Consider the following 19,375-nt stretch of genomic DNA (forward strand, 5'->3'; position numbering starts at 1 on the left):
GGGCTCCCCGCGGTTTTCATCGATATTTGACAAGGTTTGAGCCGTTACTTCTACATTTACACTTCAGATAGAATTATAAGACAAATGGCTACCGATTCTTCAATCTTTAATCTCCATTCTTGTCTACCGGATTTTGAAACTAATGAATACTTATTTTTTTATGATTTTTTTAAACATTGTCTAAAAATAACACTTTTTTCGTAGCTGGATTGCTGTGAAGGATCTTACATGTACGAAATCTGCATATTTGGGTTTGTCTTTGACGTCTCTAAAAACTGGTCAGAGATGTAAATTTTAAAATAATTAACACAAAAGCTATGGCCTGAAAACCAGGTTGTTGACCTAAAATTGTTCAACTTGATGTCGAATATCTCGAAGACAATGAACTTTGAAGTAAATATGGCATACTATATTGCTAAAAGTCGTTGCTATTATAGCTACAAAAAACAACGGATTGCACTCCGGGAGTGCCGACAGAAGTGAAAACTCAATGACTAGGCCAAAATGTCTGCAGCACTATGTATCCTCCTTTCTATTGAAAAACTTTAGCTCCGAAATTGCTGGTCAGTGAGCTTGTTTAAAATTCAAATTTGTACAGTTAATTCTTTAAAATTCGAATAGAAATTGTAAAGTTACCTTGCAGATCTCGCATCTAAATATATTTGATCATGATATTTTGAGTTTTATTCACCATTACTAGAGTTCACTTTTATTAGCGATTTCATCAAGATGTAGCTTTATTGAATTATATTTGAGTGATATAAAGTTTGAATGTAACTGTGAGATCCTCGTATTTCAACCCGTACAAGATTAGAACCTTTTTCATGTAATGTCATTGAGTTTTTCTTTATTGATTTAATTGCCATCTATTTGAGTGGCCATCTAAACGTTACGATCACGTGATCGCTGTCTCAGAAAGTGCCCAACGCCGCTAAAGAAGTTCTCACTTTAAAAACATTAGAAAACTAAAGGATTCAGATCGAATGTCATTAGCGCCAAGGAGCCCCTTAACAACGAATTTTGAAAAACCAGCTTTTGCATTTTTTTTGTACTCGCATTTGGAACATTATAAAATACCTAAATGATTGGTAAATAAATAAATAGTCATTCACTTTTAAACATTTTTTTATTTCAGACATACACAGACGTACACTTATTCGAAGTCAAAAAACACATAAGTTCTCTTGATGATTTTCGGGTTGGTCACCTCTACGAACCACACCCCCGCGTCTTTCCAGATTAAAGTTTTCTGTTTAAGAGGCACGGAGAGGAATGATCTAATGTTGTGTTTTCTTAGCACCTCCAGCAAAAGCCCCTCCGCATGGTATCCCGAGTGTAACTGAAGGATGCTCCTCTCCTCCAGAAGTTCTTTCATCAGCTTCTTGAGATCGATCCGGGCCGCCTCCCACTTGTAAATGTCCACGTCAGGTGCCAGCGCCTCGATTGATGAGATGAATGCAATATTTGTTTCGTCGCTATCTCCACATTTATAATTGTACCCTAACCCCTTGTTACTAAACCACAGCCTCGCAACGAGTTCAATGACGTACTCCATTGTTATTTTCTGATTTTTTAATTAATTTTAGAAAGCGTATGCGTCAGTTACAGGTTGCAGGTATTGTGATCTCATTTATGATATTATAATTGGAACTGGTGGGGGGAGGGACTGGGAGGGGGAAATGACCAAACGAGATAGTCTTATGTAATCTTTCAGTAGGAGTAGCAGAGAAAGCGTTATTATTGTTTGTCCTTGTCACACACTCACATTTTTTTTTTAATTCCCCACAGTGAATTTAGTATGGTTTATGTTAGGTAACAAATAACCCGACCAAGTTACGTAGGTTATGCTTGATATGTTGTCAGGTATATTAAAACGTGTTTTCAATTTCTTCACTTTGCGTATGTTCTGTCCCTCACGGACTTTCTGACCTCTGAACTCTGACCTCTGACCATTCCGATTGAAAAGATTGAAGAGTATACCACCAACATCGCACGAGTTTCATGACCATGTCGCATTACAGAATTACAGCATTAGTAAAATCTACTTTATTTCTAGTACTTAGAGTTAATAATCTTTCAAATAAGCTTCATTATCTGACTAAGGTTACAATACTTAATTCAAACTCTCTCTATCTGTCAAATTCTACGGTGAATGGAAGTTTACAGTCACATACGACTTTTTGTTTTCGAACGTCACGGTCTACATCTCAACGATCGGCAACGCGCATGTAACATCTCGAAATTGCAGGCGTCCATAGGCTACGGTGACTGCTCACTACCAGACGGGCCGTGTGCTTGTTTGCCACCGACGTGGTATATAAAAAAAGAAAAAAAACTTATTGAACCTTTTTGCAGTCGGCAACGCGCATGTAACAACTCTAAAGTTGCAGGCATTCATAGGCTACGTTGACTGCTTACCATCATGTGAGCCGGATGCTTGTTTGCCACCGACGTATTATTAAAAAAAAAAAAGTCTGGGCCTTTTTGCAGTCTGCAAACTACAAACTACATTTGATAACCAAAAGAGACAAAATCAACCGTAAATAAGTGTGCTAGAAACCCTAAATACTACATGAGCAGGGGGGCCGGAGGTGTCCCCTGTCGAGGTTTTCCTGAGGGTCTAATGATAATAATGATGATGATGATGATGATGATGATGTATAGGTTTCAAAAGTCTGAACTTGCAAGCGTCCAAAGGCTACGGTGGCTGCTTACCATCAGGTGAGCCGGATGCTTGTTTGCCACCGACGTAGTATATAAAAAAAAAAAATCTGGATCTTTTTGCGGTCGGTAAACTACAAACTCCATACATTTGATAAGCACAAGCGACAAAACCAACCGCAAATAAAAATGCATCCGTGGTAACAATAGAATTCGCAGGCGTCCATGGGCTACGATGACTGCTTACTGTCAGGCGAGGTCGTCTGCTTGTTTGCCACTGACGTGGTATTAAAAAAAACGCCGATATAAGCCTCATATTTTAAAACAAAGTTATTGAATCTTTGGGCAGTCGGCAGCGCGCTTGTATCCACCCTGGAGTTGCAGGCGTCCAAAGGCTACGGTAACAACTTACCATCAGACGGACTGTATGCTTATTTGCCACCAATGTGGTATAATAAAAGAAAAACCCCTTTACGGTTGGTAAACTACAAACTCCATACATTTGATAAGCACAAGCGACAAAACCAACCGCAAATAAAAGTGCATCCGTGTAAACTATTGAATTCGCAGGCGTCCATGGGCTACGGTGACTGCTTACTGTCAGGTGGGGTCGTTTGCTTGTTTGCCACTGACGTGGTATTAAAAAAAACGCCGATATAAGCCTCATATTTTAAAACAAAGTTATTGAATCTTTGGGCAGTCGGCAGCGCGCTTGTATCCACCCTGGAGTTGCAGGCGTCCAAAGGCTACGGTAACAACTTACCATCAGACGGACTGTATGCTTATTTGCCACCAATGTGGTATAATAAAAGAAAAACCCCTTTACGGTTGGTAAACTACAAACTCCATACATTTGATAAGCACAAGCGACAAAACCAACCGCAAATAAAAGTGCATCCGTGTAAACTATTGAATTCGCAGGCGTCCATGGGCTACGGTGACTGCTTACTGTCAGGTGGGGTCGTCTGCTTGTTTGCCACTGACGTGGTATTAAAAAAAACGCCGATATAAGCCTCATATTTTAAAACAAAGTTATTGAATCTTTGGGCAGTCGGCAGCGCGCTTGTATCCACCCTGGAGTTGCAGGCGTCCAAAGGCTACGGTAACAACTTACCATCAGACGGACTGTATGCTTATTTGCCACCAATGTGGTATAATAAAAGAAAAACCCCTTTACGGTTGGTAAACTACAAACTCCATACATTTGATAAGCACAAGCGACAAAACCAACCGCAAATAAAAGTGCATCCGTGTAAACTATAGAATTCGCAGGCGTTCATAGGCTACGGTGACTGCTTACTGCCAGGCGGGGTCGTCTGCTTGTTTGCCACTGACGTGGTATTAACAAAAAACGCCGATATATGTCTCATATTTTAAAACAAACATGATGGGCCTTTTTGCAATTTCATAGCGGATGTTTTTGGAACTAACTAGCGGTGTCCACTGACGAGGCGCCACTAGCGACATCTATATTGTTAAGCGAATCGATAGTCTGTCAAGCCGGATATGTCAGAAGCAATGTAAAGCAAACTAAAGTATGGTAACCCTAGGAAACGAACAAAAGGCAGGAATGTACATCGAACAGCGATGAAATGTAAACAAAACAGTTCCACAGATAAGATATAAATGACACACGATTTTCGAACTATTCAAACGTAGTGTTGGTAGCCCACGATTTTTCAAATTTGCCGCCTTTTTCTACTGACTAGATTTGCTTGACCAAGATTAATTAACTTACCATGAACCCCCTCTGACTCTGCGGACTTTTTTAGAAATACTCAGACGGCTGCTCATCTATACATATCATAGCGGATGGTTTTAGAACTAACGTTGCGCATACATACAGTCGCCCTCTGGCGGGGAAAGTTTAGAACTAACGTTGCGCATACATACTGTCGCCCTCAGGCGGGGCTAGCGGGGATTTTTGGAACTAACGTTGCGCACATACTGTCGCCCTCTGGCGGGCCTGGCGGGGATTTTTGGAACTAACTAGCGGTGTCCACCGACGAAGGCGCCACTAGGGATATCTATTCATTTAAGCGATTCAACAACTCACATACAAAGTGGAGACATCTATTCATTTCATAGCGGATGGTTTTGAAACTAACGTTGCGCATACATACTGTCGCCCTCTGGCAGGAGAATTTTAGAACTAACGTTGCGCATACATACTGTCGCCCTCAGGCAGGGCTGGTGGGGATTTTTGGAACTAACGTTGCGCATACATACTGTCGCCCTCTGGCGGGGGCTTTTTAGAACTAACCTTGCGCATACATACTGTTGCCCTCCAGCGGGGCTGGCGGAAATTTTAGGAACTAACGTTGCGCATACATACTGTCGTCCCCAGGCAGGGCTGGTGGAGATTTTTAGAACTAACGTTGCGCATACATACTGTCGCCCTCACGCAGGGCTGGTGGTGATTTTTGGAACTAACGTTGCGCATACATACTGTCGCCCCCAGGCAGGGCTGGCGGGGATTTTTGGAACTAACGTTACGCATACATACTGTCGCCCCCAGGCAGGGCTGGTGAGGATTTTTGGAACTAACGTTGCGCATACATACTGTCGCCCCCAGGCAGGGCTGGCGGGGATTTTTGGAACTAACGTTGCGCATACACAGTGGCGCCTCTAGCGGGGAGTAGAGTGAACTAACCAGCGGCGCATACATACTGTCGCCCTCCGGCGGGGCTGGCGGATATTTTCGGAACTAACGTTGCGCATAGACAGTGGCGCCTCTAGCGGGGAGTAGGGTGAACTAACCAGTGGCGCCATCTAGCGGAGACCTTTGGAACTAACGCTGCGCATACACAGTGGCGCCATCTAGCGGGGAGTAGAGTGAACTAACCAGTGGCGCCATCTAGCGGAGACCTTTGGAATTAACGTTGCGCATAGACAGTGGCGCCATCTAGCGAGGAGTAGGGTGAACTAAATTGTCACTACCTTGCGCATACATACTGTCGCCCTCTGGCGGAAAAGTTCTGATCCAAAAGCGGCACAAACACACTACTTGTAATTTATTTGATAATTTAATAACTACCCAAACAAACTTAATGCTTTGGTAAGCAAAGCCTTACCCGCTTCAAAACCTTTAAAGGGTATACCGGACCGGACCCTGGTATGAAGAAGTCGGCCACTACCATAACTAACCGTTGATGTATCAACCTGAACCTTATTGCAATAGCATAAGGTCTATCTTATAACCTCCTAAGGCCCAGCCACCCAAAATTTGCCACTGAAGTTTGAACCTATAGTGCAGGGAATAGAGTTGATTTTTATTTGTTAGAAAATTTAACGATACAAAATAAATGCAGCTCTGTTCCAATTGAATATGGTTTAAATTTCATCAAACTGAAGAAGTATAGGTAAGGTACTATAGATAGGACGGTATCGTCTTGGGTCGTCCCATTAGTTTTTCGTCAAGTTCTTAAATTAGTCCTATTCTGCTTTCATCACTCATTCTACAATCTACATTGAAAGCCATCGATGATTGTGACGAATGTAGAATGAGTGCCGAAAGCAGAATAGGACTAATTTAAGAACTTGACGAAAAACGAATGGGACCCGATGACCCAAGACGATACAGATAGGACATTGGTCCTTAGGAGGATATATTCTATGATAGACTCACCCCGTCTGGCGGGTCCTTGTCTCTTGGCGGGAACCTGCCGTACATGCGCTCGCAGATGGCGCAGAGGCCGCACCAAGTGCGGTACTTCAGCGTGTTGACATCTGGCTGTTGAAGTAACATCATTTACATTACAAACAAGTAGAGTAGATATAAGCTGATTTTAAACTGCGCCCCTTGCCATACGTCCGGATTTGTCCGGTCATGTCCGGATTTTTGACCCTTTGTCCGGATTGCAGCCGGACTTGGCAAGTGTCCGGATTTTTAGGAATGACCTCATAAAAAAATATTTACCTACGTGATATACTGGTAACGAATGCGATGCGGCGCGGGCGCGGGTCGTGCGCGCGCGGGCAGGGGGCTACGGGGTCGGGCGGAGGGAAAGGGAAAGGTAGATCCACGATACAGTAGGTAGAGAGCAGCGCGCTGCCGGGGCTTCGTTTAAGCTACACCAAATGTCTGTTACAAGAAATATCCGGATTTTTAGGGTGATGTCAGGATTTTTATCAGGACATTTAATTCTTCCATATGGCAACCCTTACCCTCGCCACTCTAAAGCCGAAGCTCACAGCCACGGTTTTGTAGTGCAGAAACAATGAATAGGTACCAACCTCTTCACTGTCCTTGGAGGCCCTCCGTTCCCTATGTCCCTCTAGAGTGAGTTTGATCTCGTCCGGGATATCCTCCTCTTCATACCCAGGCCACTGCATTATGGAGCGGAACTGTTCCACCTGCGCCGTGCTGAGGATACCGCCCATCATGAGCGTCAGCCCTGCCTCAATGTCCTGGAAATTTAAATAGGCTGATGGCACAGTAAAATGATCTGATCCGAGATTAGGAAAGTATAAATCAACGGTTAGGAGTATCATATAACATGTTACATTGTCAGAAAAAAAACCGGCCAAGTGCGAGTAGGACTCGCCCAGGAAGGGTTCCGTAGGTACCCTTTGCGTGCACGACCACAAATAAGATAATGGCTTGAATTTTGACAACCCTAAATACCCTAAAAACCCTAAATAGCCGAAAGTGATAATGCCATATATTAGAATGGGATAGCATGATTCGACCCTGAACCACTGTCAAACTTCGGGTTTGCAGGAAGTGTCCTTTCTGTACGGTAGTACTATTATTTAGTCTGTGCCTTGGCGCCTAGGCAGACATACTTTAGGTACCTGTATTGGCATCCTATAGCTCTCGGGTCTAAACCTCCGAAGCACCGTCAGATACAACAGCTGCTTAGACTTCTTCAGGGTCACGAAACGCGCCGCGTACTGCATTGGAGTGATGTCTGAAACGTAATAGGTTAGGTAAACGCTAGGTTAACAATAATATCGACAAAATTCGGTAGCAAATAAAGATCTAACAGTTTAAACTCTCGCGTTTTGTACACGTATTTAATTACACGAACGGGTCTACCGCGATATGATTTCATTGTTTTTACCTTAAAATATCTGGGAGACCGAGCTTTGCTCAGAAAACATATAAAAACTCAAAAATACGCGATTTCTCAGAGACAACACCTAGCTAGATCGATTTATCGCCCTTTAAAACCCCTATATAGCAAATTTCATCGAAATCGCTTCCGAGATCCCCGAAATAATGTATAAAATAAATATATAAACAAATATACAAGAACGTTTTTGTATTAGATTCCGACGTTTCAGCTGAGACGTCACAAAAAGACTGACGTCCCAGAAAAATGTCAATGGAGATAGTAAACAGCACTGGTGCAACTCAGCTGAAACGAAACAATGAAATCATATCGCGGTAGACTCGTTCGTGTAAATAAAGATCTGACGAGGGAAAACCCTAGGCATATGTAGCCAACCGGCCGCAGGTGGACGGAGACCACATTCAGCTATTGGAGTAGCGTCCTCATCTGCACGTGTTCTACAAGATAAGTACGTTATCTAACTCACTCTAGCACGTTAGAGTCGATGGGCAGCGAGAACTGGGCGCTCTGACGGGAGAAGACCCTCGGAATGTGAAGCCAATCGCCGAGACTAGCGGCGGGGACCTTCAGATCTCGAAGCAACGTCTGGATCTGTCCTGCTTTAACAGATCATTGTCTCACTCACTCTCCAGCTCATTAGAGTCGATGGGCAGCGAGAACTGCGCGCTCTGCCGGGAGAAGACCCTCGGAATGTGAAGCCAATCGCCCAGACTAGCGGCGGGGACCTTCAGCTCTAGAAGCAACGTCTGGATCTGTCCTGCTTTAACAGATCATTATCTTACTCACTCTCCAGCTCATTAGAGTCGATGGGCAGCGAGAACTGGGCGCTCTGCCGGGAGAAGACCCTCGGAATGTGAAGCCAGTCGCCCAGACTAGCGGCGGGGACCTTCAGCTCTCGGAGCAGGGTCTGCATCTCCTGCCCTGGCGGCCGCTCTGGTCGGGTGCGTAATGCTTCCTCTAGGACGTAACGACGCTGGAAATCAAGCGTTTTAGTAATTTTTTTACGTTTAAGTCTAAGAAGTCGGCAGTAAGCTAGTCGTGGACGAAATGGGCCGTCTCCCACGGCCTCGCGCCCCAAGGGGGGCCTTGCGCGAGGCCCCTTCGGGCACAGTGAAACAAAAGGGCCTCGCAGATACGACTTCGCCCACGGCAAGATTCACACTACGCCACTGGAAGTCAGCTTTCTTAGCTGTTGTTTATTTATTTACCTAAAAACATTAGGACAACAGGGATTGATGGGATTGTTAAAAATATATATAGATTAGATATCAAACTCCATACGTACGTACGTACCGTATCCATATAGGTACGTACGTTTTACCATAGATATCAAACTCGAGTTTGATATTAGTAATTCTACTGGCTTGTGAAAGAGCCCTTGAGGCCTACTTACAGGTGAAAAAATGTATTTTATAGCCTACTCATCGCATTTATTTTCCAGAGTGTATATAGTTCAATATCTCTGAAGGTGTCCGTCTTCTTAGCTGTAGCCTGATCAATAGGAACACGATATGGGGTTGTAAAAATAATAATTACCTTAGCATCAAACTCTGTTTCAATGGCCTCTTCATCCACCTCCCTATGAAGATACTTCAGAATGTCATCATCTAAGAAGGAGTCTGTCTTCTTAGTTGCAGTCTGTCTGATGACCGGTAAAACTATGACGTCATCGTCGACCGGAGCTATGGAGCCGCGGGAGCTGGAGTTTTGCGAGTCTGTGCCGATGCCAGCGATCTGGTTAATCAAAAATGAAGATTTAATTTTGTCTAACAGACGTAGGTAACAAGTATTAATTTACCTACCCGCTTCTTACCACCTTGATATTTTTTTGTTTGGCCCTTTGCTCTGGGCAAAGGCAATAAAGTCAGTGGTCGAAAATGCCTAAGAGAGACAACGACGAGTTCAATAGTACATTAGATACCTAGGGAGGTGAATTCGTAAATGCTCCAGATCGCAGGTCATGGTCGCCGGAACCGAAGGTGAGGGCCATAAATATGCGATCTGGGGCTTTACGAATTACCGCCCGTGGTTTGTCTAAAGTTTTACGTCTTGCCTTGGCCAGGAAGTGAGATTTTCTTCTAGCGTAGCGGGAAGAAAATCCCACTTACGCGCCTAGGGTGACAAAAAATACATAACCAACACCTGATCCGGTTCGAAGGACCATGATTGTTGAAAACGTTGCATCCTCCCTTTTTGAATTCCGGAATGGGTTGACTCATTACAATACGGAAGTGGACTCGTAGTTTTCTTTCAAGGTAGATCATAACCCCATGTTCTTAGTCAACAAATAATTCACTCGTTATAAAATAGACTAAGAGAAAAAAGTAAGGGCTGACCAGCAGCGTCTGATCGATGGATGTTAACACGCGATGCAGTTTGTCGGAATTGTAGGCAACTGCATGTGCGGCCCTAAAGAAAATAAAATCAAAACTGATACTCTACTTATCTACTAGTTGGTAAACAAGGTGTAATGTAAATTCACTTGTGTTTCCGGATCCTGCTGCGATTGCGCGGCGAGACCGGCGGAGGTGAGGCGGTCGCTGCCGGTGGCCCTCTTTCGGTGCTTCTTGCCGCGCCGGCGGATCTCGCCGTCTGGAAATAAACAATAGTTATGTTTTACAAGGGGCAAAGTTGTTGTTTAACCGCAAAATGGAATCTTGAGCGTTGCGAGGGTTTCAAAGCACGAGGGTTAAACAAAATTTGCCCCCGAGTGAAACAGAACATTTTTCACCACACCAACCGAAGCAAATAGGTATTAAATGATAAATATCAAACAAAATCACACCCAAATGAATGTTATTAAATATTTGTCATCCAAAATCATCATTTAAAAGTCAATTCTACCAGCGAACATAAGAAAACAACTAAAAATTTGCATATATATATATATGTTTACTTTGCCTCACATGTGAATAAAATGCAACTTTGCTATCAGTTTTTGAAGTGCAAAGTAAGCCTTTCCGAGCTGGTGTGGTGAAAACTATATACACTACATATGTAGGTATTTGTTTAATTTGACCAGTTGTTCATCACTTAAGGAAAATGTCGTGGGATATCTCCACTAAATGTCAATAAAGATTATTAGTGAGGTTTCAACGGGAAAATGGTAAAATGACAAAGAACTTCGGATTTCGTCGCTTTGCTACAGGTAGCTAAAAGTACATCCGTTCCACACCAATTTTGGTGGCTAGCCATAACCCGCGCGTGGCGCTGTCGCCACCTAGCGGCCATATCTGTCCTGGTCGTAACAGACGCGGTTTGTTAGAGAGTGAGTCTTCTAAACCTAGTACCAAAGACATATGTAACTTCGTATAAGATGAATAAAGTCTAAGAAAAAAACGTGCCTCGGAAATCAAGAAAAGTCATTCTCGCATAGATGGCGCACACACCTTTGGCCTATTTTCGGCTAGATGGCGTGACGACACCGTTTCATATTTAACAATTTTAACACATAAATGATATACTTACTCGTAAAAATAATAAAGCATTTATCCATATATATTCATTTTTTTATAATTTTATACGTGTTTATTTTGAGTTATAGTCGTGTGTCGATAGATGGCAGTAAATTTACAGTGACTACAACATTTACTATGACAGGCCCCTCTATACTATCTATTCCTTTTGCTAGTACTTTATTTATTCTGTGCTATTACCTCCAGAGCCATCTAACGTGCCTCTAACGGTTTCGCCTCCGTCATTGGTATCCTTCTCCGACTTGGACCGCTGTGACGCAGGCGGTGCGTCAGCTTTATTCTTGCTCTTGATCACCTTTCCCAGCTTCAGGGCTTTCAACTGATTCTGGAAAGACGAAAATACCTAGTTATTCGTACAACAAGAGCTCAAGCTGCAGTACTTTGGTCATGTATTACGAAGTGAAAATAGCTCTAATGATAGCCAACCTCCGGCAGGACACGGCACCATAAGAAGAGCTAAAAGTTTGATATTTCTTCGAGTGCTTATTATGAGTCCCGTGCAAGCGAAAAGTTTCTATAAATTGTGTAATAGATTCACGAGCGTAGCGATTAAACCTGAAATAGAATCTTGAGCGTGGGAAGGGACTCAAAAGCACACGAGATGTAAATAACTTTGATCTTGTGTTGTACATAGGGTAATTGCGTCAGTTTCCGTCCACTTGGCGGAGTTGCTGCAAAGAATTGTGTATAATTTGAATATAAACCTACTAGACTGGTCATATTTTTCATCAAAACGATTTCGACTGGCAAAGCATATTACTTTTTGGCAACCGGGTTTTTTAACCTAATTAGACCCCGCTGAATCCGAATTTGCCGGTTGCTCGATCGAAATCTTGACCGGAAGTGAGATATTTGACATTAAAGGTCCCTTTTTTTAGTTTTTCGTAAATAACTCTTAAACGGAGGCGCATAGCAAAAAATGTTCTATTACATAAGTAATTTGCATAAAATTGCCTACAAGAAAGATTCAGTACAATTTTTCGCTAGGATCAATATTCAAAGAGATATTAACGCGGGAAATTTAATTATAATCACTTCTAAGGTCCCTTTTTTTAGTTTTTCGTAAATAACTCATAAACGGTGGCCAATATCAAAAAATGTTGTTCAACGATAATAATTTACACAAAATTTTGAACAAAACAGATTCAGTACACTTTTCGCAGGGATCAATATTTAAAAAGATAATAAAGAGGGAAAGTTCTAGTATAATGAATTCTAAGTTTCCTTGTTTTTATTTATTCGTTAATAATTTGAAAAGTATGACTCATAGCAAACAAAATCTTATACCTAAATAATAAACATAAAATTTCCTACAAGAAACATGTAGAACACTTTTCGCTAGGATCAATATTTAAAAAGACAAAACAGCGGGTAAGTTAATTATAAATGATTTTAAAGTCCCTTTTTAGTTATTTGTAAATAACTCGTAAACGGTGTCCCATAACAAAATAGTTTTTAAAAATAAATTATCTACATAAAATTCCCTCCAAAAAATATCTGGAACACTTTTCTCTAGGATCAATATTTAAAGCGATATTAATGGAAGAAAGTTAATTACAAGCAGTTCACAGGTCACTTTTTATTAGTTTTTCGTAAATAACTCGTAAACGGTGGCCCTTTGCAAAATAATATTCTACATAAATATTAAACATAAAATTGTACACAAAAAAGGTTCTGTACACTTTTTCGCTACGATCAATATTTAAAGAGGTATTAAAGGGGGTAAGTTCAATAATCAATAATAATGAATTTCCAAGTCCCTATTTTCAGGTTTTCGTAAATGACTCGTAAACGGATAAATGGGGGGGGGGGGGGAAATGGTCATTGTTTAGCTATGGGGGGGGGGGCTTTATCTCCGAAACTACTGGGTTTACCTATAGATGACAGGAAAACCTATTAGAAATATGCAGTCAAGCGCGAGTCGCATATTACTTAGTTTTTGAACCGACCCCTACGGGTTTTTTAATGGCAATTCACTCGCGTTTCACATATAAAGAATACGTTGTTGAAATGTGGGTAATGTACGGAACCCTTGCAACGCGAGTCCGACTCGCGCTTGGCCGGTTTTTTCCTTTTGAGGTACGGAACCCTAAAAACTAAAAAGAAGTGACATGTGAATTGATCGTAATCAACTTTCTTTCTTTAATATCGTTTCAAATATTTATCCCACAGAATAGTGTTCATTATGTTTTCGTAGAAAATTTTATGCCGATTTTTTATTTACAAGAACTTTAAGGACTTATTTTGCTATGAGCCTTATTTTACGAGTCATTTACGAAAACCTAAAAATATGGACCTGGAAATTGATTATAATTAACTTACACCCTTTAATACCTCTTTAAATATTGAACGTAGCAAAAAAGTGTACAGAACCTTTTTTGTGGACAATTTTATGTTTAATATTTATGTAGAATATTATTTTGCAAAGGGCCACCGTTTACGAGTTATTTACGAAAAACTAATGAAAAGTGACCAGTGAACTGATTGTAATTAACTTTCTTCCATTAATATCGCTTTAAATATTGATCCTAGAGAAAAGTGTTCCAGATGTTTTTGGGGGGAATTTTATGTAGATAATTTTATTTTTAAAACCTATTTTGTTATGGGACACCGTTTACGAGTTATTTACAAATAACTAAAAAGGAACTTTAAAATTATTTATAATTAACTTACCCGCTGCTTTGTCTTTTTAAATATTGATCCTAGCGAAAAGTGTTCTACATGTTTCTTGTAGGAAATTTTATGTTTATTATTTAGGTATAAGATCTTTTTTGCTATGAGTCATATTTTTCAAATTATTAACGAATAAATAAAAACAAGGAAACTTAGAATTCATTATACTAGAACTTTCCCTCTTTATTATCTTTTTAAATATTGATCTCTGCGAAAAGTGTACTGAATTTGTTTTGTTCAAAATTTTGTGTAGTTTATTATCGTTTAACAACATTTTTTGATATTGGCCACCGTTTATGAGTTATTTACGAAAAACTAAAAAAAGGGACCTTAGAAGTGATTATAATTAAATTTCCCGCGTTAATATCTCTTTGAATATTGATCCTAGCGAAAAATTGTACTGAATCTTTCTTGTAGGCAATTTTATGCAGATTACTTATGTAATAGAACATTTTTTGCTATGCGCCTCCGTTTAAGAGTTATTTACGAAAAACTAAAAAAAGGGACCTTTAATGTCAAATATCTCACTTCCGGTCATGATTTCGATCGAGCAACCGGCAAATTCGGATTCAGCGGGGTCTAATTAGGTTAAAAAACCCGGTTGCCAAAAAGTAATATGATTTGCCAGTCGAATCAAGAAGGAGAGCGATTTTGAATTTTTATGTCTAGTCTATACCTTATTGCACAATTTCGGACTTATTGTAATCCTTAATAATCTAAAGAATAGATTAACTACATACAAATGATATTTCGCAAGTAGCGAATTAAAAATAAAACATATTAGTTGCAGCTTCTCATCCATCACCAAGAAAAAAAGAGTTTAGGCGGAAAATGTTCATGGTAAGTTTAACATTAACTGTACTAGCTCTTTTAAGTAATATTTTTAGCACGTATGTAGGTAGGTATTAGGTATACCTACTTGGAACTATAATAAAACCAAAAATTATCAGTTTTATGAAGTTTTTTAAAGAAATCTTAGAGAAATTTTGTGGAAGGAACCTCACATACCAATTTTATGAAGTATTCAGTTTTCGTCCACGGACGGACGGAAACCGAAATAGCGAGGCAAATATTTAGAATGGTGATTTTATTTGAATATATCTACCAAAAACATTTATTTCTCATCTCAATATGATTTGTATAATCGTCTATTAAAGCAGGCATTTAGTTTTCGTCCACTCCTTTGTCAACGGTGTGTTAATAAAATGATATTTAAACAATTGATTCTGAAGGATTGATGAATTTGCTATGAAAATAGTTTGAGTCCCAAGGAAGGACATAGGATAGGTTTATCACGAATATAATAATTATACGCGGTCGAAGTCGCAGGCAGAAGCTATAAAACCAACTAAAAACTATTTATATAATAACATAAGAACTAAAAATGAAATATATTTAACTCTAATTATTTTTAACACAATATATATAAATGCAGTGGTCGGAAACTAACTCATACTGGTAGAGAATAGTGTTAAGGGTGTATATGTAAATAGGTTTTGATACGTTTACACTATTATCTATGTCTAGTCTTAAGTTCTTTTTTAATTCCATATTTAAATTCTAATGTTATTTTGACTGTTTATATTTTTGTACGTCAGTTCGCAAAATAAATCCATCGAAACAGTCGATTGCTTGGTCGGCAATTTACACAAATTTTTTAATTATTTTTATTTTTACAAATTTATTTAGAAATTATTTAATATACCTACATAATTATTGTTTGAAAATAAAAAAGAAAGTTCAGTCCGAATAAAGCAGATGGAAAAGCCAAAATAAAGCGCGTAAAAATATTAGACACGCACTGCAATGTACCGGTGGTTGCTACGGGTGGGCTCTGCAAGGTCCACAGGCCGCAATGGCCGACCTCATTCTTCGTCGACGCTACCGTCCGTGGCTCTCAACCACCAACGTTCTGCGTGCTCGGGCTCGCAAATGGTAAATTCTGTCTTCTTTATTTTGGTCCTTCTTCCTCACTAATGATCTTGCGATCTAAAACCAAGCAGTCGGCTAAAAGCGCTAAAATGACGCGCTCGGAAACGGGTACCCCTGCCACGGGTAGGCTCGGCCAGTCCAAAAAGTTGGATCACGGTGCGGCCGACGCCACCGTACCACCCGCGGCTTCCGACTCGCAAATCCCCGGGACGTCTCGCGAGTGCCTCACAACCGGCACCAGCGCCGAACAAGTTAATGTTCCCCTCAGTTGCAGGTCTCGCGCTTCGGGCTCTACGCGATCATCGGCCACGATTAGGGCACGACGATTGACCGCGGAGGCCCACTTGGCCCGCAAGAGCATAGAAAGGGAACAAGAGCTCTTTCAACGCGAACGGGAACTCCTTGAGCAGGTTAAACAGGTAGAACAGCTTGAACTTGAAGCGAAAATAGCCGCCTTAGAAGCCGAGGAGCGTTCCAATCACACGGTTAGTAATGCATATTCTCGTACAGCATCTTGGGTTCGTGACGTAAATCAGGAAAGGCAACCCGTAGACACACGGGCCGAAGTGGGTGTAACTATTCCGCCACATATAGCGGTAGTTACCACCATGACCGCCGATCCCCCTATAAATTTACGGCCAGAACCTACTGTAGAGTGTAATGTAGTAAATAACCGTATTAATTCACCTTTATTGCGTGAAGACGTCAAACGTCAAAACGGCCACGATAATGCACTGATTGATTTTAACAATGATCATGTAAATGAAGAGTGCCGCCGTCAAGATCAAACCGAGCCAATAACCGGCTCTGCCACGCTTTTACAAGCTATTGCCGATACGGCTGCCGCAGCTAAAGCGCTCGCCGCACGAGACGTGCCAAGAAAAGCTAAAATTGAGCTTCCAACTTTCTATGGCAACTCGTCACAATGGCTTCAATTTAAATACTTATTTGATAGTACTAAAACTTCTTATTCCCCCGCAGAAAATACGGCGCGTCTACATAACGCACTCCGCGGGCCCGCCCGGGAGGCCGTCGCCTCTTTACTCAACACCGCGGCAGCTTCCGAAGATATCATGGCAGCACTCGAACGTACATTTGCTTGTCCCGAAATGATTGTCTTCGGCGAAGTTCAGATTTTGAAAACGCTGCCTCGGCTCGGGCCTGACCTAAAGGAGATAGGTATTTTCGCTAATAAGGTACGCAATTCTTTGTCTACTATGAAATTACTCGGCCTACGAGAATATTTACAATCGCCGGAGCTGTTTCATAATATTCTAGGAAAATTTAACCCTTTAATGAAAATGAGATGGTCTGATTATGCGTCAGATTTGTCAGAAACGTCAAACCATCTCAAGTCAAAGTTAGAACTTTTATCTGACTTTCTAACACGCGAACACGAACGCTATATTAAATTCGCTTTATCGCCAGAAGTAGGGCTTTCTATGTCTATACCGCAACAATCACGAGTACATTTTCCAATGAATAAACCATTTAAACGTGAAAATATACATTCCGTCACTCATGACAAAAATAAAACGATTGGTAAGATAGAGTGTGTTTATTGTAAAAAATCCCACAATATAAAAAAATGTACTGAATTTTTGACGATAGGTGGCGTTGGTTACGTGAACACAAAGTTTGTTATAAATGTCTAAAAGACAACTCACACCTATGGAAATTATGCAAAAGCAACCCTTGCGGGGTCGATGGTTGTACTTTTCGACACAACCCTCTTTTGCACGGCAGGCAGGATACGTTTAGATCACCGCCTACACCCGATACACGGATTAATAACGTCATTTGCGTTCCTGCGGCTGAAAGTGATACCCAGCATACGTCGAGTTCCTCGCCAGCCGATAATAAGGTGTCAGACAATAATGTGACTGTGTCAAATATAGGTATATCGTGTAACCAACATAAAACGTCTAATGAAATATGTTCAAATATTACAATGTTGAAAGTTTTACCAGTGACACTGTCAGGGCCAAATGGCAGCTATGAAACGTTCGCGTTTCTCGATGATGGCAGTACTGCGACTATGATCGATTGTAAAGTGGCTGCTCGCATAGGTTTAATAGGGCCTGAAGAGATCATAACTGTCAATGGTATCATGGGTTTACAAACAACTACAAAGGTAAGGTACGTTGACTTTTACATAAGAGGTAAATATGAATCTGACATCCATTTGGTAAATCGTGCTAAGGCTGTACAATCGTTAGGCTTGAACGAACAAACTCTGTCTAGAGAGACTATTGAATCTTATGCTCACTTAAAAGACCTAGCCGAATACTTGACATATGCTGACGCTACACCAACCGTACTTATTGGTGCTGAGCATTGGCATCTGTCAATATGTCGCGAGGTTTGTGAAGGCAGACGTAACGAGCCCGCCGCTTGTCGCACTTTGCTTGGGTGGACTTTGTATGGACCAACGAGTAGCAAAACCAAGCCAGTCGAGTTCGTCAACCATTGTCAGTTAGACCGCACTGAACCTTCTGAAAATGAACGCCTGGAGTCACTGATAAAGGAGCAATACAAACTCGACTCGCTCGGTATCTCTAAGCGCGAGACTCTATTTAGCAAGTTAGACTCCCGTGCCGTCGAGATTCTTGATGCTACCACCACACGCTTACCGACCGGTAGATATGAAGTAGGTCTTCCGTGGCGTGACAACATACAGTGTGTTCCCGATAGCTACCCGCAAGCTTTATCAAGATTTCTAAGCCTCGAAAGGCGAATGATTCGTGAGCCCGCCTTCGCTGACGCGTATAAAAAGTTTATTGATAACATGATTGCTAAAAATTACGCTGAAGAGTGCAATCCCGGCACTTATTATAATCATCTTATCACTAAAAGCGTCAACACCAGCATTGATCTCAAACGCGATACCAATTTAAGCGATTATTCAAATAAAATTCACACCTTATCTGATAACTTACAACCTAGTACAGTCAGTCCGAATAAAGCAGAAACAAATTTTGACATTGAGCTGTCAAGTGTGAATAACAATAAAAATAAATTAAAAACCGAATCTGAACCTAATAAAAGTGACATTAACGCAAGAATAAGGTGGTATTTGCCTCATTTTGGCGTGTACCATCCACAAAAACGTAAACTTCGTGTTGTCCACGACGCAGCCGCGACTAATCAGGGTGTTTCATTAAACTCGTTGCTGCTTCAAGGACCTGATCTTTTAGAAAATTTATTAGGTATTTTATTTCGGTTCAGAGAGGGCGCTGTTGCCATAACAGCTGATATTAAGGAAATGTTTCCTCAAATAAAAATCCGTGAACAAGATCGTGACGCACTACGTTTTTTATGGCGCGACGTTCAGTCAAGGAAAACAACGCCTCTAAAAGAATATCGGATGACAGCTGTCATTTTTGGAGCATCGTCCAGTCCTTTTACTGCGTTGTACATTAAACATAAAAACGCTATGTCACACCAAGATTCGTATCCAGCGGCAGCCAACGCAAGTATCCATAGTTCTTATATGGACGATTTCCTGGATAGCCTGGACGATGTTGACGAAGCTGCACAGATGGCATCCGATGT

The 19,375-nt window shown here is 41.1% G+C and overlaps 1 protein-coding gene across 1 annotated transcript in view; it reads right to left on the reverse strand.

Annotated features, from left to right (window-relative positions):
• The window catches only part of LOC134669770 (uncharacterized), a 45,689-nt gene that overhangs the window by 11,280 nt on the left and 15,034 nt on the right, over window positions 1-19,375 (reverse strand). The window contains exons 6-12 of the mRNA XM_063527397.1: window positions 11,396-11,540; window positions 10,222-10,331; window positions 9,276-9,473; window positions 8,526-8,712; window positions 7,459-7,574; window positions 6,898-7,071; window positions 6,290-6,394 (exon numbers count right to left, since the gene is read on the reverse strand). Coding sequence (XP_063383467.1) covers window positions 6,290-6,394; window positions 6,898-7,071; window positions 7,459-7,574; window positions 8,526-8,712; window positions 9,276-9,473; window positions 10,222-10,331; window positions 11,396-11,540 — 1,035 coding nt within the window. The remainder of the gene's footprint in view (window positions 1-6,289; window positions 6,395-6,897; window positions 7,072-7,458; window positions 7,575-8,525; window positions 8,713-9,275; window positions 9,474-10,221; window positions 10,332-11,395; window positions 11,541-19,375) is intronic.

Source organism: Cydia fagiglandana, chromosome 13 (assembly GCF_963556715.1).
Source record: "Cydia fagiglandana chromosome 13, ilCydFagi1.1, whole genome shotgun sequence".
Classification (NCBI taxonomy): domain Eukaryota; kingdom Metazoa; phylum Arthropoda; class Insecta; order Lepidoptera; family Tortricidae; genus Cydia; species Cydia fagiglandana.